General features: G+C 37.0%; 1 protein-coding gene across 6 annotated transcripts in view; it reads left to right on the forward strand.

Moving 5' to 3' along the window:
• The first annotated feature begins 464 nt into the window (after positions 1 to 464).
• Positions 465 to 24642, forward strand: part of ZCCHC7 (zinc finger CCHC-type containing 7) — a 232341-nt gene continuing 208163 nt past the window's right edge. For 2 of the 6 annotated variants that reach the window (XM_017543194.2, XM_017543197.2), the window contains exons 1-2: positions 466 to 627; positions 6666 to 7296. In XM_017543194.2, coding sequence (XP_017398683.1) covers positions 6687 to 7296 — 610 coding nt within the window. In that variant the 5' untranslated portion in view covers positions 466 to 627; positions 6666 to 6686. Of the gene's footprint in view, positions 628 to 1761; positions 1833 to 5821; positions 6033 to 6665; positions 7297 to 24642 lie in introns of those variants that run through there. The other 4 variants (XM_037743698.1, XM_037743699.1, XM_017543195.2 and 1 more) reach the window with 4 other exon arrangements.

Here is a 24642-nt window from a genome sequence, read left to right on the forward strand (position 1 = left end):
TAAAATCGGGAGCGCAAGGGAGAAGCTTGAAGCTATGGGCTCTCAAGTAGGCGTTTCCCGCTCCAGAGCTGCCCAGGTCTGCCGACCAAGCAGTCCGCCGCGCCGGCCCTAGTCGCCCACGCCAGCAGCCCAGCTCCCCCGCCACGTGGCGCTGGGAAGGCGTCCTCCCAGCGCCCGGGAGAAAGAGGCGGAGCCCGGCCTCAATCCCGCAGGTGTCGTCATGGGAGTTGTAGTTTTCCTCACGGGCGTACAGGGCACGAACTCTCCGGCTTTTGCCCGGTAAATAGCATCTCTTTCATACGAGTCATTCAAATGATAGACACAGCCTAGGTAGCTTCAAGAGAAGATGGTAAGAGGAAGGTGCAAAGCCAGGAAGGCAAACCTAAAGGTTGTGGGTGGGGCAGAGAAAGGGTTCACACTCAGTACGCATGCGCACACCAGACGAGACGGGTAGGCGGGGACGGAAAGGCGGTGCAGAGAGCCGTGTTGTCCCCGGAAGTGCCTGCCCTCCTCCCGGGTCTGAGCGGACGCGGCCTCCTTACCTCATTTGTCCTCGCCCCTCCCCGTTCTCCTACGCGTTTTGGTTCCCGGTTGGCGCTTCCTGTTTGCAGCCGCTGCAGTGAGTATGTGAGTGACGGACCCCGAGCCGCCCGCGGCCCGGGACCCCTGCCTACCCTCCATTTAGCCCGCCAGGCTGTGGAACTAGCACATGTCCCTCGCCGGCCTCGGCATCTCCCGTCCGCCCCTCATTCGTGGCGGGGCGCAACTCTTGGCCCCTAAGCTGCGCGCCGCCCGACGCGGCCCGGCTGCCGGTCTGGGGTTCCGCGTCTCCCTGGCCCTCTGGGCTCTAAGGCTGTGGTTCAGGAGCTGCTGGGCGTCCAGGGTCTCGGTGGGGGTGGCGTATCTGCCCTTTTTACATCCCCGCAAGCAAGGCCCCCCTGTCTTGGAGGGAAGCCAGTCAGGGAAGCGCGGAACTCCCGGCGCGCCGAGAGGGAGTCCAGTCTTTGAGGACCAACTAGTTTTGGGCCACCTCTCGCCTCTGCTGTCAGAAGCAGCAGCTGCAGCCGTGGAATCCAGTATTTCGGGAGCTGTGTCCCTTTCCTCATGCAAAACAAGGAGACTTGGACTGTGTTTACTAAGGCGCCCCTTATCCCTCCCATTCTGTGAGCGGACAGTTGCCTGCAACTTTTGGGAAGCGGCTGGTGCTGTGGAAAAGCTGTGGCTGGGAGTCAGGAGGCCTGGGTTCTAGCCGTGGCTCAGGCACTGACTCGCTGGCGACTCCAGAAAGCTCTAAGTGAGGCTGAATTTACGATTATTTGAGATTACATGGTTGAATTAGGGGCTCCATTAGGGCCTTTTTAGCTCGGTGAATAAGATTCTCTGAGCCCGTTTCTCCAAGTATAAAAGGAGAGCGTTCAATTTGATGATTTTTCAGGTCCCCTCAAAAGCTCTTGACTTTGTGGGGCCTTTTTTTCTTTATTTTAAAATTTTTTTCCTAGGACTGTTAGAGAAATGACTTTGTTTTGAATGCTTAGGCAATCACATACAAAGACTTTTAAATGGATTGTGTGTATATTTAGGAAAGTATTATGCTTTGGAGACAGTTTAGCATTACTACTTTTTTTTTTAATTTTTTTATTTTGTAAAGACGGGGTCGGGCTGGTCTTGAACTCCTGACCTCAGGTGATCCGCCCGCCTTGGCCTCCAAAGTGCTTGGATTACAGGCGTGAGCCACCACGCCCAGCTAGCATTGCTTTCAAGAGCATCTGAGAATGAAGAATAAGCTCAGGAAGGATCGCAACTGAGGATGATATTAATATGATAGTTACCTGGTGAGAAACTGAATGGCCAAAGGAAAAGGGCTGAGGGAAAGATGAAGGAAATGTTTCCAGATAGGATTAGTTCTCCTAAAAATCATGTCTATATCTGAAGAACAGCTGGGGCTAATGTGACTAAATTTAGCTTGATATTTTCCCAGCGAAATACTGTGCTCTGTCTTTCGTGACCTTTGTTTTACACATTTGGATTTTCCACCCCGGTCAGATTTGGTTCAGAGTGGCCGTCACATTTGAAAAATGGCAGACATTTCAACTCCTTAGTCAATTGTGTTTCACCTGTCACTGTCAGGGCAGCTCACTAAGAGTAAGAAAGAAATTTCACGTGGAAAGTAGTGTGTATTCCTCACATTCCAATGCAATTTGGACTGAAAATGAGGCTGTGGATTTAAATTGGCGTGAGATGGATGTCTGTGTCACCAAGAAGGAACATCTAGGGAAGCTAAAGGTGCTTTGGAAGTAAATATGAGCGAAAAGTCAGAGTGACCAGTTGGTAGACTGAGAGCAGGAGCAGAAGGATTGATTAAAGATTATACTAAGTAAATTGTGAAAGCATAAATAAGCCTTAAGTTGTCTAGTTTAAAACAATTTAGTGAATGAATACTGCTCCCTCTTTTGAATGGGAAGAGCCTTTGCAGTTATTCTATAGCTGGTTTATATTTGTTAAGCTATTTTAACTTGTAGATAAGTTTCATTTCCATTTCCATGATATTTTAGGATCTTATATAGGAAACATCTTTTCTGGTCAGGGGATTGATAAAGTCTTTGAGTACTAACATAGGAGATTCTTGGATGATAAACTGACAAATATGTGTTTTCCTTTCACCTAAAATGTCTTATTTATAGTTTTTAAACTCTGCTGGGAGGTGAAATGGATATTTGTGAGGTAAATTTAGGTATTAGAACCAATGCAAATATCGCAATGAAGGAAGGATTTTTAAAAAAAATTTTTTTTTTTTTTTTGAGACGGAGTTTCACTCATGTTACCCAGGCTGGAGTGCAATGGCGCGATCTCAGCTCACCGCAACCTCCGCCTCCTGGGTTCAGGCAATTCTCCTGCCTCAGCCTCCTGAGTAGCTGGGATTACAGGCACGCGCCACCATGCCCAGCTAATTTTTTGTATTTTTAGTAGAGACGGGGTTTCACCGTGTTGACCAGAATGGTCTCGATCTCTTGACCTTGTGATCCACCCGCCTCTGCCTCCCAAAGTACTGGGATTACAGGCTTGAGCCACCGCGCCCGGCCTAAAAAAAATCTTAATTTGAAGTTACTTGAGAATTTTATTTGGGGCTGGGTACAGCCACTCAGTAATACCATCACTTTGGGATGCCAAGGCAGGTGGATCATGAGGCCAAGAGTTCCGAGACCTGCCTGGCCAACATGGTGAAACTCCAAGAATTCAAAAATTAGCTGGGTGTGGTGGGGCGTGCCTATAGCCCCAGCTACTTGGGAGGCTGGGGCAGGAGAATTGCTTGAATTTGGGAGGCGGAGCTTGCAGTGAGTGGAGATTGCAGAGCTGCACTCCAGCCTGGGCAACAGAAAGAAAAAAAGAAAATTTAAAAATTTTGATGAACAATTGGCTGAGAATCACAGAAATGTGATGCACTTCTTGCTGTGTCCTTAACCAGCTGCGTAACCTTGGATAGGCCTCCTGTCTCTTTGTACTTCAGTTTCCTGATGGGTAGATTGAGGAGTCTGTGTGAGATAATCTGATTTTGTTATCTAGTTAGTATACTTGGGAATCATATACAGGGATCAGAAAACTGAGAAAGCCTCTGAGTTCAGAATGTGTGTGCATGTGTGTAAAAAACATATATATTGTCCTCTGAGAATACACTTTTTAAAAGTAAATTCATTTGAATGTAATTAAAGCAGTAACATAAACCAAAACAGCCTCAGGCAGACCCCTGGCATACATAAGCTACCTAAATAAGAGAGCACGTTACGCCAAACACAATTTTCAAGTACAGACGGTACAAAATCCTCTTAAAGGCCATAGGGGCTAAATTGTTAAATTCATTTTTCTACATTTCAGGGAAAGAGATAAATCCTTAGACCCAAGGAAGTCAGTTTTTATTATGGTTCTGTGGTTTATTTTTGGCATACATTCACAGGTGTGCCTGTGGCTTTATTCTTAATCCTTTTCCTTTGGGATGGCTCCAAGAGTAGTACAAATTTGTGACTCTGTAATTTAGCTCTTTAATTTTTTCTGTGCTGCACTGGAATTGTGTTTTATCTTAAGTCCACACTGGATCCTCAGGACGGATCCAGTGAGGACTTTGAAAGAGGCATAATTCCTTTGACTTCTTTTAGAATTAATTTCCCTATTAAATAAAAAGGAAAGGATTTGTCTTTTATTTGAATTCTTCTGAGGCTAACATTTCAATATAAACTGATAAATGCTGTTAGCATTATTCAGACAGCCACATTCAATTGTGACAGTAACAGCATAGGAAGGACAGTGCAACAAGGGCACAGGTAGGAACAGGATACCTCTGAGAAGAAAAGCATTACAGGTTGGTTTATTTATTCTGCAAAACAAACAACTGCAGTAGGAATGTAGTACGTTTTTGGCTCTTGTCCATTTGTTTCTTGGAATTAAGCTGGTTCTGTTATCAGAACTACCATCACCATACCCTGACATTTTGGGCAGAAATTTGGGAGACTAAGTAAACGACTATTTTAATTTTATGTGTATAGCTAGAAGTTGAAAAAAGAATACATTGGCATTGTTATTGCTTTTTGGGCTGTCCCTGATTTTGGACACATGCGTATTTTTGCAGAGCTCTCATTTTAGTCAGTAGTCCATCACTACCTAATGGAAACATCTACTATGTAGAGTTTTGGTTGCTGATGGTAAAATTTAAGACTTTGGAGTAGTTAAAAGACAACAGAAATTTATCTCATCACAATTTCTGTATTTTAAGCACATGCTAGATTTATCAGGACTGAAGAACAAATGTCCAATGGTGTAATTCATTTATTCATGTATGAATTCAACCAACGTTTGTAGATGGCCCCCAAAATGCCAGTTAACCTTGCTTGGCTTTGGTGATTCATTGTTTAGCAGAGTGCATATAGTTCCTGTCCTCCTGGGGTTTCTGACCTGTGTTTCTTGGAGATTCATATTGAATAAGTAGTTAGAAATGTGTGTTTTGACATGTAAAGGGCGTATGGAAGCCTATAAAAGGGGCATTTAATTTAGTCTGGTGGGGAGTGATTTTGAGCCGAGTTTAAAAGATGAAGGGCGAGGAAGATTTAATATGCTCACAGTAGAAAGTATTTCACTTTAGGCATTTATTATCAAAGTTGGGAGTTTTGTCTCAATATTAGCTCATTATTAAGTTTGTATTTATGTACATATTTATAACTAGCACAGAGTTTTTAGATAGAGTCTGGCTCTGTAGCCCAGGGTGAAGTGCAGTGGCATGATCTCAGCTCACTGCAGCCTCTGCCTTCCGGGTTCAAACTATTCTTATGCCTCAGCCTCCTGAGTAGCTGGGATTATAGGTGCACAGTACCATACCCAGCTAATTTTTATATTTTTAGCAAAGATGTGGTTTCACTATGTTGGCTAGGGTGGTCTTGAACTCATGACCTCAAGTGATCCATCTGCTTTGGACTCCCAAAGTCCTGGGATTACAGGTATGAGCCGCAGCACCCACCTGCCCTTGTTTTATTTTTGTATTGGGCTCTTGCTTTGTTACCCAGGTTGAAGTATGGTAACTTACTGTAACTTTGAACTCCTGAGGTCAAGGGGTTCTCCCACCTCAATCTCTTGAGTAGCTGGGATTACGGGTTTGTACTACCATGCCTGGCTAAGTTTTTATTTTCTATTTTTGTGGAGATTGGGGGTCTTACTGTGTTTCCTAGGCTGTTCTCAATTTCTTCTGACCTCAAAGTGATCCTCCTGCCTTGGCCTCCAAAAATGCTGGGATTATAGGAATGAGCCGCTGTGCCAGCTCAGGCATTTTTATTTATTTTTTTTGGCCAATGAACAGAGAGCATAAGATTAATTTGTTTATTGAGAATATACATTTACACCCAAACAGTAAATAAAATTGTTTCCTGTTATGGATTTTAGTCATAATTGAAATATTCCTCAATGAGAATATATACTTGAAAATATGGGCCGTAGAACCAGAACCACGGAAAAGATGAAGAATGGATGGGATAGTGAGAGCTGCTTTAAGTCTTGTGAGTTTTAACATTTTGGAAAGCAAGTGTTTTGTGTCATGCAGTAGATCTCATCTAGTTTTTCATTTACAATATGCCTGTGAAATATTATATAATCATGTGTTACATAATAGCATTTTGGTTAGAGACGGACTGTATGACTGTGTTCCCATAGGATTTGTATGCAATTTTTACTGTGTCTTTTGTATATTTAGATACACAAATACTTTTGTATTACAGTTAGTTACAATATTCGGTACAGTAACATGCTGTACTAGTTTGTATCCTAGAAGCAATAGACCATACCAGATAGCCTAGTTGTGTAGTAGGCTACACCATCTAGGTTTGTGAAAATCATTTTATGAAGTTTGCATGATGAAATCACTGAAGAAAGCATTTCTAAAAATGTTGACTGTTTCCATCAATAACTATAACTCAGTTTGTCAGTAGTAGTTCTCATTAGGGAGTGGTGGGACTTACAGGAGTGTGTCCTAATAGGACTTAGAAATCCTTGGGAAAAAAGGGATTTTAATATGTCTGAGAATAGTGATGGCCTTCATATTAGCAGTTGTCACTAACGTGTGGTATTGTTCCCTAAACTGTCATAATCTGCACTTTTAAAATATATTCTGTGTACAACTTTCTCTTTTGCAGCATCAAGTTTACTGATTTTTGATGATGTTTGGTGGCTACGAGACTGTAGAAGCATATGAAGATGCTCTTTATCGAGACGAGTCGTCTAGTGAACTGAGTGTTGATAGTGAGGTGGAATTTCAGCTCTATAGTCAAATTCATTATGCCCAAGATCTTGATGATGTCATCAGGGAGGAAGAACATGAAGAAAAGAACCCTGGGAATTCGGAATCTTCGAATAGTAAACCAAATCATAAGAAGCTAATTGTCGTTTCAGATAGTGAAGTCATCCAGCTGTCAGATGGGTCAGAGGTCATCACTTTGTCTGATGAAGATAGTATTTATAGATGTAAAGGAAAGAATGTTGGAGTTCAAGCACAAGAAAATGCCCATAGTCCCTCTGCTTCTCTTCAGTCTAATGAGCTGGTTGATAAGAAATGCAAGAGTGATATTGAGAAGCCTAAACCTGAAGAGCGATCACATATAATCCGAGAGGTCATGATTATAGAGGTCAGTTCAAGTGAAGAGGAAGAGAGCACCATTTCAGAAGGTGATGATGTGGAAAGCTGGATGCTGCTGGGATGTGAAGTAGATGATAAAGATGATGATATCCTTCTCAACCTCGTGGGATGTGAAAACTCTGTTGCCGAAGGTTAGTATCACTGGCCATTTTGAAAGTAGTATCATCTTTCATAAAGAGGACTGCTTTTCCTAGACAAAAGACCAATAGGGTCTGCTCCATTTAATTCTTCACTTTTTGGTGGTGTTTTTTGGCTTGTTTCTCATGCAACTCTATTACTGGTAGCCACTCTAATGGTGGTCTGTCTGAACATCAGAAAGAGTGTGTCAGAATACCAAAGACACTCTGCTTCTTCCTGTTTGGCTAGAGTTAGCTTTGCACCTGAAATCTTACTCCCCCCCCCCCCCCCCCCACCACTGCTTGGTGCCACAGGTGAGTACTTCATCTACCTCTGACATTAGCCCTGTGCACTCATTCAGCCAACTCTGTTGAGACTGTCTTTTCCTATGGGATTTGCTTACCAAGGAGTTAGATGGCAAGCATGGGGAATGCCTGGCACACAGAATATATATAATTAGTGTTAGGATTAGGATTTTAGGTACTCCAGAAAGACAGGAAAATAACAAAGACTTGTAAGTCTAGGGCAGGTTATAGGAGAGAATGCAAATTTTGAGAGCTAGATCATCAAGGATTAAAACTTTGGTGTTAGTTTTATCTCTGCGACATGTAGTTCTCTAGTCTTAATGCTTATATCTTGAAGAAGTTCGTTTTTTCATTTCCCTGCCTTTATGCCTAATGCCCAGTCTCTTGCACTAGTTTCCTAAGTAGTCTTCTTTTATATCTGCCCTATACATTTGTTAAAACTGGTATTGAAATATTCTTTTACTCATAGTACTTTATTGCTGCTCCAAAAATATTATTTATTTATTTATCATTTATTTTTTTAAAAGAAGACGGGGTTTCACCATGTTGGTCAGGCTGGTCTTGAGCTTCCGACCGCAGGTGATCCACCTGCCTACGCCTCCAAAGTGCTTGGATTACAGGCGTGAGCCACCCCGCCTGGCCTGCTCCAAAAATCTTTTTTTTTAAGATGGAGTTTCACCATGTTGGTCAGGCTGGTCTTGAACTCCTGACCTCAGGTGATCTGCCTGCCTTAGCCTCCCAGTGCTTGGATTACAGGCGTGAGCCACCACTTCCGGCCTCCAAAAATCTTTAATGGCACCCTGCTTCCCCAGAAACGATGGCATTGAATGTAGATCATGCTTGGAGCCCCTAGGATTGGCAAATGTTTTTTTAAGAAGCCTTTTTCTACTCAGCTCAGCCCTTGTGGGAAAGCAGCCTTAGATAATACCTATAGAAATGGGGTGGCTGTTCTCAATAAAGCCCTACTTACAAAAATGGGTGGCTGGCTCAGGTTGTAGGTTGCTAACCCTGTGAACTTGACAGCAAAACAGAGAGAGAATAGTAGTTAGGGCATAGAATGGAATCAAGTAAAGTTTTTCTGTTTAGGTAAGATCTGATGATGGTTTTAGGTAGAAAGAAACTTGGGAAGGAGAGTCTATACTTGCTTGATGGATTGGATTGGGTTGGGGGCCGGGTTAGAGATTGGATAGGTGTATGTGTTGTAGTATTATTCCTAAGAAGGAAGAGAGACACCAGGACACCAGTAATTGCTAAATCATCAAATATTTATAGAGGTAGAGAAGAAAGAATAAATTCAGATGGATTGAGGTAGATGAGAGAACATATGAGGATATGTTTGATTTTCTTGGGAAAATGAAAGCAGAAGTAGGAGAAGGTAGGGGATAATTGGAAGCTTAGAATGTTTAATTTAAACATTTCCAGAGCTGTGGGAAATACTTTCAGGCAGTGGCTACCAGTATTTTAAAGTTGATAACCTGTTTAACTTCAGAACAACTTGTGGACCACCCCATGATTGTAGTTACGATTTTGTATTCAGTTGAGAAAATTCGTATTAGAAAGAAGCTACTACTCTTCAGTGACTTTGTATTTTATGAACTACAACATTGATATGTGAGAAATAGTGTTTATAATGCATTGATAGTGTTTATAATGCACAACATTAATATGTGAGAAATAGTGTTTATAATGCATTGCTCTTGGTACCCATTAAAGTTACTAATTCTGTTTCCCAGGAGGCTAAAAGTTCTTAAGTTGGAAATAATTGCACTCTAATGAATCAACAATAAGAGAACAAAAGATTGCTTAGAAGTAGTATTCAGTCAAAATTAAAATGATATGAACTTGTAATGAACTGACTTTGAAGTATTCCATAAATTTCCAGTATTACTTGTCAGCTCGGAGCAAGATGACAGAAGCAAAGTGATCTAGGGTTACGTGTAAGATTATAGAAGGCCAAAATAAGCATTCAGCTTATTCTTTCTCTAAATTACCTTTTTCCTGAGATTATACTTAGTTTCATTAGTCACTTCTGTATTTGTGGTCATCAGATTGTCATCTCCTTAACCATTTTGTTGATTTCAAATTCCCGGTGTATACCTACTGAATATTTCCATTTGGATATCTTACTGTTTCACATTTAACATACTGAAAAGAAAGGTTGATAAGTTGAAAAAAGGCTTATCTTTCCTTTGAAACAACTCCCTGCTGTCTTCTGTTTGCGCTAGAGAATCTACTAGACATGCTGAAGTTGATGGCATGACGTGAATAGGTTGGGAAAAACATGAATTAGGTGCTGGCTTTAGTGAAGAAATTGAAATGTGCCATGTTTGGCAAATGATGGTGATGAGAAAGTAGAGAGAACTTCGGATTTGGTTTTTTTTTTTTGTTTTAGCTAAATATAATTAAATTCTGCATTTTTGAAAATTAATTTACTTGGCTCTTACAAACTCTTACAAATACTCAAATATACTCTCTTATTTCCTTGATCCACTGATGCTGTAATACTATTTCTTTTAAATTAATAAGCAATATATTCAGTACTGATTCCCATATAAGTGTGCTGTTACTCTCTAATCATTATCCCTTTCATAAAAATATCTAGGGATAGATCAGTTCACATAATCTTTAGAGAGAAGATTTTTTTTTTCATTTCTGTGAAAGTGTAGAGAAAATCTCAAGTACTTTTTAAATGCCTGTTTTGTTTTTGTTTTTGTTTTTGTTTTTTTGAGACAGTCTTGCTCTATCGCCAGGCTGGAGTGCAGTGGCGCGATCCTGGCTCACTGCAACTTCCGTTTTCTGGTTTCAAACAATTCTGCCTCAGCCTCCTGAGTAGCTGGGACTACAGGCACGCACCACCACACCCAGCCAATTTTTTGTATTTTTAGTACAGACGGGGTTTCACCATGTTGGCCAGGATGGTCTCGATCTCTTGACCTTGTGATCCACTTGGCCTCCCAAGGTGCTGGGATTACAGGCGTGAGCCACCACACCCGGAACAAAATGCCTGTTGTTAAACAGCATCCATAACTATTTTGTGTTCTGTTTCCTTGACCGAACTCTGAAGAAAAAACCAAAATATCTCCCAGAATTATGGCATATTGAAAACTGCAGTATAGTATAAAAGACAAGATTACAGGCTCCTTGAGGGTGGGTCTTTTTCATACTCATAAACCTACTTACAATATTTTGAAGAATTTCTTGACACATATATTACCTCCTGTCTCATTAATTGCTAAATCATCAAACATTTATTGAGCATCTTCTCTATGTAGGGTATAAGTAGTACTGAAGTAGTACTGGTCTTACAGTGGTAAAAGACTTAAGTTTTAGGCTGGGTGCAGTGGCTCACCCCTGTAATCCCAGCACTTTGGGAGGTCCAGGTGGATGGATCACCTGAGGTCAGGAGTCGAGACCAGACTGGCCAACATGGCAAAACCCTGACTCTACTAAAAATAAAAAAATTAACTGGGCTTAACCCTGTCTCTACTAAAAATAAAAAAATTAGGTGGGCATGGTGGCGAGAGCCTGTAATCCCAACTACTTGGGAGGCTAAGGCAGGAGAACTGCTGGAACTGGGAGGTGGAGGTTGCAGTGAGCAGAGGTCATGGCATTGCCCTCCAGCCTGGGCAATGGAATGAGACTCTGTCTCAAAAAAAAACAAAAGAAACATAAGTTTTAGCCTTAAGTGCCGTAGTGTTTCACTAAAGAGACAGAATATAAGAAGCCAAGTAATTTATGGAATTCTGTTTTTTTTTTTTAAGCAATGGGATCATGTCCTTCAAATAGAGCAAGGCTAGTCTGGAACCCCTGGGCTTATGTGGTCCTCCCACTTAGCCTTCAGAGTAGCTGGGACTACAGGTGTGAAAACAGCTTGGAAATCTCTTAACCATACGAATTAAGTCTCAGAATTCTGGTGATATAAGTGGTTGAAACTTAAAACTTTAGAATTAGTGAATTTGAGATAGTTCATAAGCCTGTGAAAGACTGTATAAATACATACATATTTTACATATACTGTTACTAAATTTGTAGTAAACTTGAGTACAGCACTACCTCTTTTTCTGTGGAAACTTCAGACTCCCCTCTTTAATTGCAGTGAGACATTATTATATTAAAAAGTATAATGGGCTTACACATTTGTTTTGCTTTACTGACAGGTAATATACAACTCAGAGACATTTTTTTTTCCTTTGTATTCTTCCTTTAAATGTTCAACACTTTTCTGATTTTGTGAGCTTCCTGAGGCTCCTTTGAGACCATATATATGTGACACTTAACAGTCTAGCCTTCCTTAGTATGTATAGATATATGTTGGTGGCTTTGCCTGTAATAAGTTCATGCCAAAACATAGGCCTTCAATTCCTATTGCATATGGCTTTCAGCTCTCTCTACTCAGGGATGGAGGAGTTTATTTCTAAGGCCTGAGCCTCTCTTCCTTTCCTTTACTCTTTCCTAAGCCTTCTTTATGAAAACTATGCATGTTCTATCGTTTGTTTTCCTTTTTGATTCCTGCCCTTTACTTTCTTTTATTATCCCCAGCAGGAGTGACTTGTAATTCTCATATATTAGAAAGGCAGACCTCCTGGTGGAAGAAAAGATGCACCCAAGGAAGTCAGCATGTTTAGTAATTTGTGTGGGGGATCTCAAGTTTGAAAAGGATTGTTATGTAAGACAACCAAATGATAACATGTGACAATAATGACAGAATAATTAGCTACTTACTTGCCTGGTTAGAGAAGGAATATTGTTAGTTCTAGGAGTAACTGCTAGCTCTTTCTTGTACATTTTTTATTGTGGAAGTAGAAAAATATACAAAAATAAAATGTTACTTCAGTGTCCCATAAACTAACTTCAGCAGTTACAAATTTATGACTTATCTTCCCTATCTATAACCCTGTGTTATTTTGAAGCTAATGAGACATCATTTCATCATTCATATATGTATGTATGTGTGTGTATATACATCGTGTGTGTGTGTGTTTGTATACACATTTGTATACAAAAACGTGCACACATATTTGTCCCTTAGTATCTATGGGGGATTTGTTCTAGGATTTCTCATGGATACCAAAATCTATGAATGCTCAAATCCCTGATAAAAAATTGTAGAGTATTTACATATAACCTATGTACATCCTCCCATATACTTTAAATCTGAGATGTCCAATCTTTTGGCTTCCCTGGGCCACATTGGAAGAATTGTCTTGGGCCACACATAAAAGACAATAATACTGACAGTAGCTGATAAGCTAAAAAAAATTACCAAAAAAATCTCATATTGTTTTAAGAAAGTTTACAAATTTGTGTTGGCCCACATTCAAAGCCTTCTTGGCTGTGAGTTGGACAAGCTTGCTTTAAATCATCTCTAGACTACTTAAAATACCCAATACAATATAAATATCATGTAAATAACTGTTATACTATATTTAAGGAATAATAATGAGGAGGAAAATGTACATGTTCAGTAGGGATGCGGTTTTTTTGGTCTGGAATATTTTCTTTTTTCTTTTCTTTTTTTTTTTTTTTTTTGAGATATAATCTTGTTCTTCCAGGGTGGATTGCAGTGGCGCAGTCTTGGCTCACTGCAACCTCTGCCACTGGGGTTCAAGCAATTCTTCCACCTCAGCTTCCCGAATAGGTGCGACTGCAGGCACCTGCCACCATGCCTGGCTAATTTTGTATTTTTATTTTTGATTTTTTAAAATTTTAAAATTTTTATTTTTTTCCTGAGATAGAGTCTCGCTGTGTCACCCAGCCTGGAGTGCAGTGGCGTGATCTCTGCTCACTGCAACCTCTGCCTCCCTGGTTCAAGTGATTCTCCTGCCTCAGCTTTCCGAGTAGCTGGGATTACAGGTGTGCACCACCATGCCTGGCTAATTTTTGTATTTTTAGTAGAGTTGGGATTTCACCATGTTGGCCAGTCTGGTCTTGAGTTCCTGGTCTCAGGTGATCCACCCGCCTTGGCCTCCCAAAGTGCTGGTATTAAAGGTGTGAGCCATCATGCCTGGCTGAAATGTAAAAATATATATTTAAAAATATATAAATTTTAAATCAAAATATCATAAATTCCCAGTAATTCTTTCATCATCGCACACCCAACCAGTGTTCAGATTTCCTACATTGACTCCTAATTTTTTTCCTTACAGATGATTTGCATTTGATCTGATCTATGTACTGTAATTGATTGATAACTTAAGTGTCCTTTAATGTATAGGTTCCCCTTAATCTCTTCCTTTTTTAAATTTCTTGTAATTTGTTGTACTACTTAGATTCTTTGTCATCTAGAATTTCCTATGGTCTGAATTTTGTAGTATTGCTTAACATGTTCTACTGTCTTCTGTCTTTCCTGTGAATTGGTAGTTAGATCTAGAAGCTTGATTGAATTCAGGTTTTCTCTCTGTTGTTACATCATCAGCTTGATGCGCAGATTCATTTGTTTCACTTTGCTTTTGATATGTTAGTTTTTAGAATTATGTTTTAAAAATTTGATTTTCTTTTATAATCAAGTAAAATGTTTATAAGATTCCAAGTTCAAATCAGCAAAACATGATAAAATCTATTCAGAGAAGGCAAACCTTCTGTCCAGTCTCCATCCTGTTCCTGTCCTTCCCCTTATCAATAACCATTAAGAGAAAATTGTTGGTTTGTCCTTATATTTGCTTAATATATGTATATCTTTGTATGCTCGTTCCCTCTTTCTTAATAAATAGTGGCATACTATCTACTCCCTTCTCTAACCTTATTTTTTTCTCTTAGCTCTATATCCTGGAGATCAATCCATAGTACCGTGTAAAGATATTTAATAATAATTCTCATTTCTAGGACTATGGACTATTTTTGTATCCTCTACACTAATCTGAGCTGGGCACATTAGGCATGTAATAAATACTTTTTGAAAGTGAATGAATAGTAATTTAAAATAGTTGATGAATAACGTACTTGTTACAGTCTTAATATGTATATGTATATATATATATATATATATATTTTTTTTTTTTTTTTTTTTTTTGAGACGGAGTTTCGCTCTTGTTACCCAGGCTGGAGTGCATGGCGTGATCTCGGCTCACCGCATCCTCCGCCTCCCGGGTTCAGGCAATTCTCCTGCCTCAACCTTCTGAGTAGCTGGGATTACAGGCACGCACCACCATGCCCAGCTAATGTTTTGTAGTTTTAGTAGAGACGGGGTTTCACCATGTTGACCAGGATGGTCTCGATCTCTTGACCTCATGATCCACCCGCCTCGGCCTCCCAAAGTGCTGGGATTACAGGCTTGAGCCACTACGCTTGGCTTAAAATATATTTTAAATGAATAAATAATAGTCTAATTTCACTTTCAGAAGCATACTGTGTTCTTATTCCTGGTTGTAATTTTTTTTTTTAATCATTTGGTAATTTTGAAATACTTAGGTTTAGCAAAAAAGTAATAGGCTCAGGTTTTAAAAAGAAAATGGCTCCTGCAAAAGGAAGAATATGCTTTTTTTTTTTTTTTTTTTTTGAGATGGAGTCTTGCACTGTTGCCCAGGCTGTAATGCAGTGGCACAATCTTAGCTCACTGCAACCTCTACCTCCTGGATTCAAGCAATTCTCTTGTCTCAGCCTCCTGAGTAGCTGGGTGTGCGCCACCACACCCAGCTAATTTTTTTTTGTATTTTTGGTAGAGACAGGGTTTCACCATGTTGGCCAGGATGGTCTTGATCTCCCGAACTTGTGATCCGCCTGCTTCAGCCTCCCAAAGTGTTGGAATTACAGACGTGAGCCACCACACCTGGCGAATATGCTATTTTTAAGAGTTGAAGAGGCCATATTAGTTCCTGGTTTATGACTGTTATGATGTAGAATTGTGTTAATGTAGAGCTCCTTCGGTATGTATAATTTAGCACACACCCTTTAGTTTGTCAGCATTTGGCACATAGGGTATACCTAATACATCATAGGTAAATTTATTTATTTATTTAATTTGCCTTAGGTACATTTAATTGCAGCTCTGCCTTTGTGTGTAGACTTCTTTACATAGTATTATTTAAAGTGAAATAATGGCTTGATTAAGGTAAATGGCTTTTGAAATAGAAGTGAAATTATGACTTCAGCTTATGGCAGAAAGTCTTAACTATTTTTTGTTAAATCTCTTTTTCTCTGAAAACTGAACACACAGAAGTTTTGGATATAATTTCAAAGGATGAAGAACTCATCTAGAGGCCATTACTGAATTCCTGGCATTTATTAGGCACTCAACCAAGACTAGATATCCAATTAAAATTTGAATAGAGTGGGTTACCTATTTGAATTTTAGGTTTTCTAATATATCATTTTATTTGATTTTGGTCTTTACATATGCATTTTTTTGTTTGTTTTTGTTTTCCTGTGTGGATTAGCTTCTACCTTGCCTGGCTGATATATCTATTCATCTTTCGGGTCTCAGTTTAAAAGGTTACTTCTGAATGAGGTGTAATGGTTGGTTATAGGTTCTCAATTAGTGGTTGTTACTGGGTCTCATATAACTGTGCAGTTGGCTAGCTTTGACTTTGGGTAACTTAATTTCTTTATTGGTTAAAAAATACATTTTATTTTGTTAAAGTTATAAAGAAAAATGAGATTGGGTAGGCTTAATGTCATAGGAAAATATTTTGATAAAAAGTTTTCATAGTTACATGATAGGTTCATGATCATTGTGGCAAACATGGGCTTATAGCTTTCCTTTTTTGGTGGGGGGCGCTTATAGCTTTCTTTTTTTTTTTTTCCCCGCCAGACAGGGTGTCTCTCTCTGCCCCGGTCCCCTCCAATCTCTCTCTCTCTGGTCTCCCTCTCGCCCAGGCAGGAGTACAGTATTGCAGTCGTGGCTTACTGTAGACTTGGACCTCCCGGACTGAGGTGATCCTCCTACGTCAGCCTCCTAGGTAGCTGGGACTATAGGTGTGGGCCACTAGGCCCTGCTGATTTTTTGTATGGAGTTAGATGGAGTTTCACCATGTTGCACGTGTTCGCCATGTTGCTGGTATTAAACTTTTGGGTCAAGTGAGCCGCCCGCCTCAGCCTCCCAAAGTGCCGGGATTTACAAGTGTGGGCCACTGCCCCTGGCCCAATTTGAGTTTTGTTTTTTTGTTTTGTTTTGTAGACAGTTGCCTCGGCTTATCCTGAACTCCTGAGCTCAAGCTCCTACCTTTGCCTCCCAAAACGTTGTGCTTATAGGCATGAGCCACCGAGCCTGGCTCCAAGTTGCTTTCGAACAACATGTCTCTAATATGGTGCTATCTTTAAATAAATTTAATTTGGCGTTATTTTATGATCTGCTAGTTTCTGACGTTAAACTTAATTCTGAAAACTTAAAATCTTTCCAGATACTACTTATACTGGGTGCTTACAATGTACAGGCCACTGTACCATTAAGGTACTGGGATTCAAAAATTGCCATGTACTTTTTTGCCTTTAGAAATCCTAAAATGCACGACAGTATGGAAAGTTCATTATAAAACCAGAGTTAAATGCATTTCTGCAAATATATGAGATGCCCTAGCAGAATACATAAACATTCCAGGTGAATGTAGTAGATTTTTTTAAAAAGATTAAAAAGTGGATAGGCAAAGTACAAGTCTCAGTTGAAAAGGAGTCCTTTGAATTGAGTTTTGAAAAATGGGTAGGACCTAAAGTTCAGGTTAAATGTAGCTAAAAATAGAAGGTAAAGCCCTTAGTAGAAACTTAAGACTGTATATACCATTTATGTTTATATGTGGCTGGATGTGATTAAATGTTTTAATAGTATACCTTTTTAGAATCCACTTCTGCCTAAATGAGAAAGGATTATGTATGTTCTGTCTATGTTCAGAATACTGTTGGAAGATTTCTTAGTCATAATTTTATTCCATTGCTTTCTGCCTTTTTTTTGCATGCATACTTCCTTTTTCTTTTCTTTTAAAATATAATTGGACCAGAGGTTAGTCAAAGGACATGACCAGCTGTTAAAAGTGTTTTGTGCAGGACTGTTCAAAGAAGAACATGTCTTAAGATACAACTTTTGCTCTTCATAGTTCTTGTTCTTCCTTATAATCTTTTAATGTAAGAAAGGATCATTATTTTGTTAGTTTGGAAACAATACATTAAACTGCCTTCAGTAACTTCTCAGATCATTAAGGTGGTGCTTTTCCCCTCTTTTGCATTCATCATCTTAATTTCAATAGTTTCTTGAGACATTTTGTACCCTGACAGGCCATGAGTGTATTTCCATGTGACATACTTCTCATTAATGTATAGTTTAATTTCTGCCTTATAATTAAAAAATGGCCACATGCTAGAATTTCAGTCATCAAGAGCATCAAGGAGTTCATTCCCTCTCTTATGTTTTCAGCTTTTGTAAGCCTGCACTGCATAATTCCTAAAGCTGCTTTTGAACTGTGTCTTTAGTTGTTACCTTACACTTAACTATTGTAAGGGCATCTTTTTTTTAAATTTCTAATTAGCATAATGACTTGAGCTGTGTTATTCAGTGTTTCATGGTGAAGTGAAGTTGTCATAGGGAGAGAAGAAATAAAAATGTTCAGTTTCAGCTTTTCTTGTTATTGGAGTGAAGTTTGAAGAAAGCTTTTTTATGGCCATTGTTCAGCAGACTGAAAATCTCATTAGAAACCCCAGAAATCCCATGCAGCCTTGGGTTGGATTTTAATAACATTTTGGAATATTGATATTGTATGTCACTAATTTCTGTGATTTCACTGTAGATCAGCAACTTAGATATGCAGTCTTCCAAAGTTTATTTGTGACTTTTAATCTAAATTCATTTACAGTAGTTTTCTTTTCAACAGTGTTAAGTACCCAGGGAGAGAATTAAATTTTACATTTAAAAAATACATTTCTTTTAGTAACTGATTTGGTTTTCATGTAAGATATACTTAATTCATTGGAAACTGCTTAAAAAGAAATACCATGATATGTATTTATTGGACTAATGACTTCATTTAGTTGCCATTAAAATGTTGCTTACCTTACCTACAGGTTTGTGTTTTTTTTTTTTTTTTTTTAGAATGGAAAAGCATAAAATTAGATGGGCAGCATTTTCTTCCTTGTCAGAAGAGCTTGAATCCTGGTGTCTTTTTAAGTGAAGAGTGTTTCTGTATAATTTTCTTGTAGCTTTTGTTTATTATAAAAATGATCTGTTGCCTGTAGTGACCAATTCTCTAAGAAGATAAGTATAACTTATATAGATAGTGTATTTTTATGGTCAGAAAGTAAATTTGATGTGAGCTGTATATGATTAGACAGTAAAACTTTTTTCCAAAGAAGTACAGAATGGAGAACATTTAATTATTATTTCTCCTTCTTAGAGCAGAGGCTATTCAGATAATTCATATTCTGTGAGTAGGAGATCCTGTTTTTAAGACTTTACTAAATTTAATTTCAAAGTAATTTATTAAACTCTTAAAATGCTTCCTTGTGGTTAAGACTTATTAATGAAGCAAAAGTATTGACTTAATGGAAGTTTTTCAGCCTAATGTTTTAAGTCTCTTCATTATTATTTATCTTTGTTTTGTTATAAATTACAGATACTGGCAGGTTAAGCTTTTGGAATTCTGAGTTACTTGCAGGATTGTTGTTGATTCTGTAAATAATGAATAAATAAATATTTTAATTGGGCATCCACCATGTATTATGTCACATTTTCTTTATAAATCATATGCTTAAGAATACCTAAAGAAATATATTTGACTTGCTTTTTAGTTTGAATCTTGATCTAACAGCATTCGTTAAGAATTATGTCTGTAGTATAGATTCTAAATGTAATAGTTACTTTAAGGTGATTCTTGTCTGCTAAATATATAGCTTTTATTTCTGTAACAAATTCTTATCTTAGAATTCCAACTTTTGTCAGTTTTGAAAATTAGTTTATGGTGGACTTGAGAATATCTGTTCTTATTCTCGTGTTTTGCAAACACATTTAAAGGGAAGACGCGTAACTCTGTGATGGTGAAAATCATTTGACCTTCCCCTGCCTCGATTTTGCTTAAATTTACAGTTATAACTGCCTCAGTGTGAGAGAATAGATATTAAGTAGTTTATGAGGTATTTATTAAGGGAAAATATTTTTATTGGCAGTTCCCTTAAGTCATATTTATTTTGTAACTAAGTAGTGCTTGCAACAGAATTGTCTGTTCTAGGGAGGGAAAGCTCCAGCTCTTGAAAACTTTCTAGTACTTTTTCCATATTTATAGTGAATGAGAAATTCTAAAGATAGGAAGTAGACTGGTTATGACTAATAAATGAGATTGCTAACGTAATCCAAATTAATTTCACTAAAGAAAGGAGATTTTCTTTAAAGGGAAGATGTACAACCACAATCAATCCTGTAAGTTACACCTTAATCCTGCACTAGCCAGTTTTTAGTATTAAATGGTCTGATTTAAACATAAATGAACTTTTGTCAATGGTTTTGTTTAGAAATAGCATCATTTCTTACTTTTAAGGAGGATTTTAATTGTTAATAAAAATTTATTCTGATAAGAACTTGAAAGACAACCTTACTCCCATATAATCGAGTATTTTGCTCTTCATTTAACACCTCAGCCCTTTTGGTTTGCTTAAAAAATGATAAAATTTTGTGGGAGATTAAATATAACTTAAATATTGCTGTAAATGTGTTCTGTAATCATACTTTAGGGTGGTATTATTGGTTCTTGTATGAATGAAATGCTTCCATAAAAGTTCAAAATATTCAATTTAAAAAGTTTCTGGATAGATGAGTGGTAGAGATCCATCAGGTACTTGGTTGTGGAATATTTGTGCTCTTAATACCATGACGTTTTAAGGTTGTATTAATCTCTTTATTTTTCTGTTTGAAACGATTCGGTTTGGGAAGTTTTCTGTATTATCAGATTTAACAGAAGAAATGTAAGTGGTTGAACCACAGGTCATCTAATTTTCAAACCATGTTGGTTATTAAACTGACTTTCGTGTATAGTTCTTTACTGGGTAGTCAGAGGAGTTCAGCTCGATTGTGGTTCAACTCTGTGATTGTGCCACCAGTTAGGTTAACATCAGCAGTGAAGAGCCTTCATTTTGTCAAATTTTTAAATGACGTTAGGATTATTTAAACATAGGAGATAAGTTTGTGAAGCAAATTTCTAAAGCAGGATTAAGCAAAGGGAATCTTTTCTTTCCCTTCTTTTAGATATATCACATATATATATATATATATATTTTGATTAAAAGGAAAAAATTTAATCTTTATAGTATAATGTGGGTACTTATTTCTTATTTTTAGATATTGTTAAAACTAACAAAGTTTGTTTGGAAATCTCAAAAGATCTTTAGTAGTATACCTGCAACCTCAGCAGTCCCTTTTTATCCATACGGATTTCTCTGCCTATTGTGGCCGTTTGCCCTAATTTAAATTTCCCATGGCTTTCGATTGCAGACTTGGTTTTCTGCAAGAGTGCCCATGCTTACATGGTCATATATTCTTGGTGACTTTTCCACTTTTTCTTTTTTGTTATTTTGTTGATTGCTAAAGGAAAAGAGGATTTAAAAAAAAAATTGTTTCTTTGTTTTGATCTTTCTTCCTTAGCCCATCTATTTGTATGTTGTTTTGTTTTGCAGATTGGAAAGAATTGTTGTGTGGTACTTAGATCCATGGGGACTAGAAGGAGAAAACTAATTTTGTTCCTGGTTTTGTTTTCTTAATAACAGAAGCAATTTAATTTTTGAGCCATTGAGAAGCTGAAAAGATATGTTAGCGTTATGCATGAAATTGATGGAAAATTATTAATCCTCAAAATTTCTATTCATGGTCACTTTACTGCTGGAATAAAAATGTTATTGTGTAACCAAGTTAATACTAGAAATACTAATTAACAGTAAGTGGTACTGTTATAAATCTTTAAATATTATTGTATATTAAAAAGTTGTTTACAAGAAATCAGTTGTAATCTCATAATGTGATTTCTCTTACATTCAATTTTGTTGTCCACAATGTGTGTATATTCAAATAAGCATTTGAACATGTGTTTGATTGTGGACACATTTTTACCGTGACTACATCTTAAGAGTTTGCTTTTTCTTGGCAAAACTTTCATATTTTCAAATGTGAGGAATATCATTTTATGAAGTAACTTTGTACTGCTGAATGTTAAGTCCTTGAAGTACTATGGCAATTTAGTTACTGTTAGAGGTCAAAAGTAAAGGCCTTGTCCCAACATCTCCCCAAAATACTTTTTCACTAATATTTAGAGATTTTAAAATATCAAATTATTGTGATCAAAGCTATTTCTGTTTTGTGAGGCTGGAATCATACATTAATATATTTAACTGAATTTTATATTTGCTAAATTAACATAAAATAATAAAGAGATCCTTTTTACCATTTAAAAAATTCTAATAATTTCCTAATCAGGAAAAATGATGTTATGATATACTGTTAATAGACTAAAAACTTAGTAATGTTGATAAATAGGGAAAAGACTAATTTTGATAATTCATAATTTTAGATTTTTTTTCCTTTGATTGTACCTTATGGTTGTGAGGTGTCTAAAATGCTCTTTCTGGATATCTGTTAAGTACTTTGGGAATTGGAGTAAGGGCAAGCCTTTTTTCTATGTCTGTTATTTACAGGTTTTTTTCTTGTATATGTCGTGTTCTTAGAATATGAAACTGATTTATAGAATTTGTAATTACCAATAAATAAATAGCATCATTGAATTATGTTTTATTTTTGCTATTATTTTCTAGTTATTGTGCTTCACTTTTTGATTTCTATCAAATGGCTTCTCAAAAGCAATTTCATTTAAATCACTGAGTTTCAAACTAAGAAGAAAATATATCCTGATAGTTTAATTAGCTGTTGTTTGTCCATGCCAATTAAAATAATCTTTTGAATTTCTAGTCTTTGATTATAGTTATATAGGCTTCATGAGTTTGTAAAATTATTCCCCCTTTTAAAGTATTTTAAAAGGTGTATTGTAATTTTACACTTGTTATTCATATCTAATTATTGAGAAACATGAATAACCTAAAATATATTTCTCGTATTCAGCACATTAAATCAAGGTATAATCTGTGATATAAAAAGTGGTCCAGCACAAGTATGCAGCTTTAAAAATAACAAGGAATTAATTCTGTTAGCATGTTTACTAGCAAATGTTCTTGGAAAATGTTATTAATTCTTAAAACTCAGTGCTTGGGTTTTATTGTGTGTGGCCTTTCCAGGAGAACACTGTAGAGCTGAACTTGAAATTTATTAAGGAAAGAACAAACTGGTAAAGTGCTTTTATGCTGTTAAAAAACATCACAGACAATTGTCAGACAACTTTTTTTTTAAAGGTCATGATTGCTTGATGCCTTTTCCAGTCTTTATTTGAAACTCTCATTTTGTGGGATTTCTTTTTTGTTCTCCCTTTCTCTATTCTTTTGGCAGTGGGTGGAAGATTCTTTTAAAACTGAATGGCTAAACATGTATGGTAACTATTGAAGTATGATGGAAATACTTTTATTCATGATTTTTTTAGGCCAGAAAATGCTGCGAAGGTAAGCCAATGATGGTAAAATTACATTGTGTTGCATAGAAAATGTTTTAACCTTAACGTTTTCTGTTCAGAAAAGTAGGCTATGAATTAGAGTTTTAAATTGGGATTGTTCATGAAATATTTTGTAATTCTCTTATTACTGGTTGCCTTTATGTCTCCGTGTTCTAGTAGATAGTTAGTAGTTCCTGAAAAATAATATTCTGTGTATGAGAGAAAATAGGAGGTGAAAAAATAATGAGAATTGGAAAAGAAAACCCACTACCCAAAATGCTACCACCTAACAGGTGGAAATATCGATGCCGTTATAGATTTTTGAAACATAGAGTACTTGAGTTCTCTTTTTCTAAGAGTTTACTTCAAATTTAACAGATTTCACAAAATTTTGTTATGGTAAATATTAAAATTTTAATTCTTATTTTTATCGTAAATTTAAGCTCTTACAAGTTAAGAGTGCCTCGAGGCTAATTGCTAATGTTCCATTAAGTTATGTGTTCAGTTAAGTAATTTTTTATTATAATATTTTGATTTAGTTAATATGGAAACTAAAATTTATAAAAGGCTTAAAAGTTTACAGAAATTAAATTATGTAAAATTAATTTTGACATTTTGTGGCAGAGACAGTTTAGAATTAAAATATGTCTTAGTGTGTAATAATTTTATTTCTTGTAAGGACATCTATTGGTTTTGACTCTTCAGAAAATTTAGACTTTTTAAATGTTGATGTAAATTATCTGGAGCTATACTTTCTTTAAGTTGGAAGAACTTAAGGGAAATACGTAAGACATGCTAGTGATTGGCTTACTTACATTTTCAGTGATTAGACTTTGTGAAATAAGCGTAAGGCTGAGTATTTTATTTTGGGATAACATGGGGAGAAATGCCAGATGTAGTATGCACCTAAAGTAAAATCAATAAATAAAAAGAAAATGTACTTAATTTAAATGTACTAATATTAAAATGGGAGAAATGTGGTCAAGTATCAATCACTAGTTAGAGAGGAAGGTGTGAATTGCTAATATCTTCTTTGTTGGAAATCTTAAGTTGTATTTTGAAAAGGGATGAAAAGGAACAAGTAACTGCTTTCAGGCAGATTTATATCATTTTAACATCATATGTTTATTTGTGGGTTCATGTCACAAAAGCTTGCAAAAGTTAAAAAAAATAATTAAACGTATTTTAATTTAGTAGCCTTGCTAAAACCTTTTGTGATCAGTCTAGAAAAATTCATGCATGATGTTTTTCTTTTTTAAAGTTTGGTGATCCATCTTGGTACTTTGTCTCAATTTCAGTCTTGTTGATTTAGATAATACTCTTATTGTCTTATAAATTTCTTTTCAGTAGTGTGTTACTGCTTTGACACGTTCTTACCTTTCCAATTACATTTGATCCATCTATGACATTTTATCATCCAGCTGTTACTCTTTTATTGTTCTTTCTTGTACTTTTGTTGTAAGGTACAGACTTTTTAAAGTCTAAAGTAAGAGCTAGTGTATATTACAGTGTATATGACCATTTCGAATTTGGCCTGCTACTGTAAAGAGGGCTAACAAGT

Source organism: Cebus imitator, unplaced genomic scaffold (assembly GCF_001604975.1).
Source record: "Cebus imitator isolate Cc_AM_T3 unplaced genomic scaffold, Cebus_imitator-1.0 Scaffold149, whole genome shotgun sequence".
In the NCBI taxonomy this organism is placed as follows: Eukaryota; Metazoa; Chordata; class Mammalia; order Primates; family Cebidae; genus Cebus; species Cebus imitator.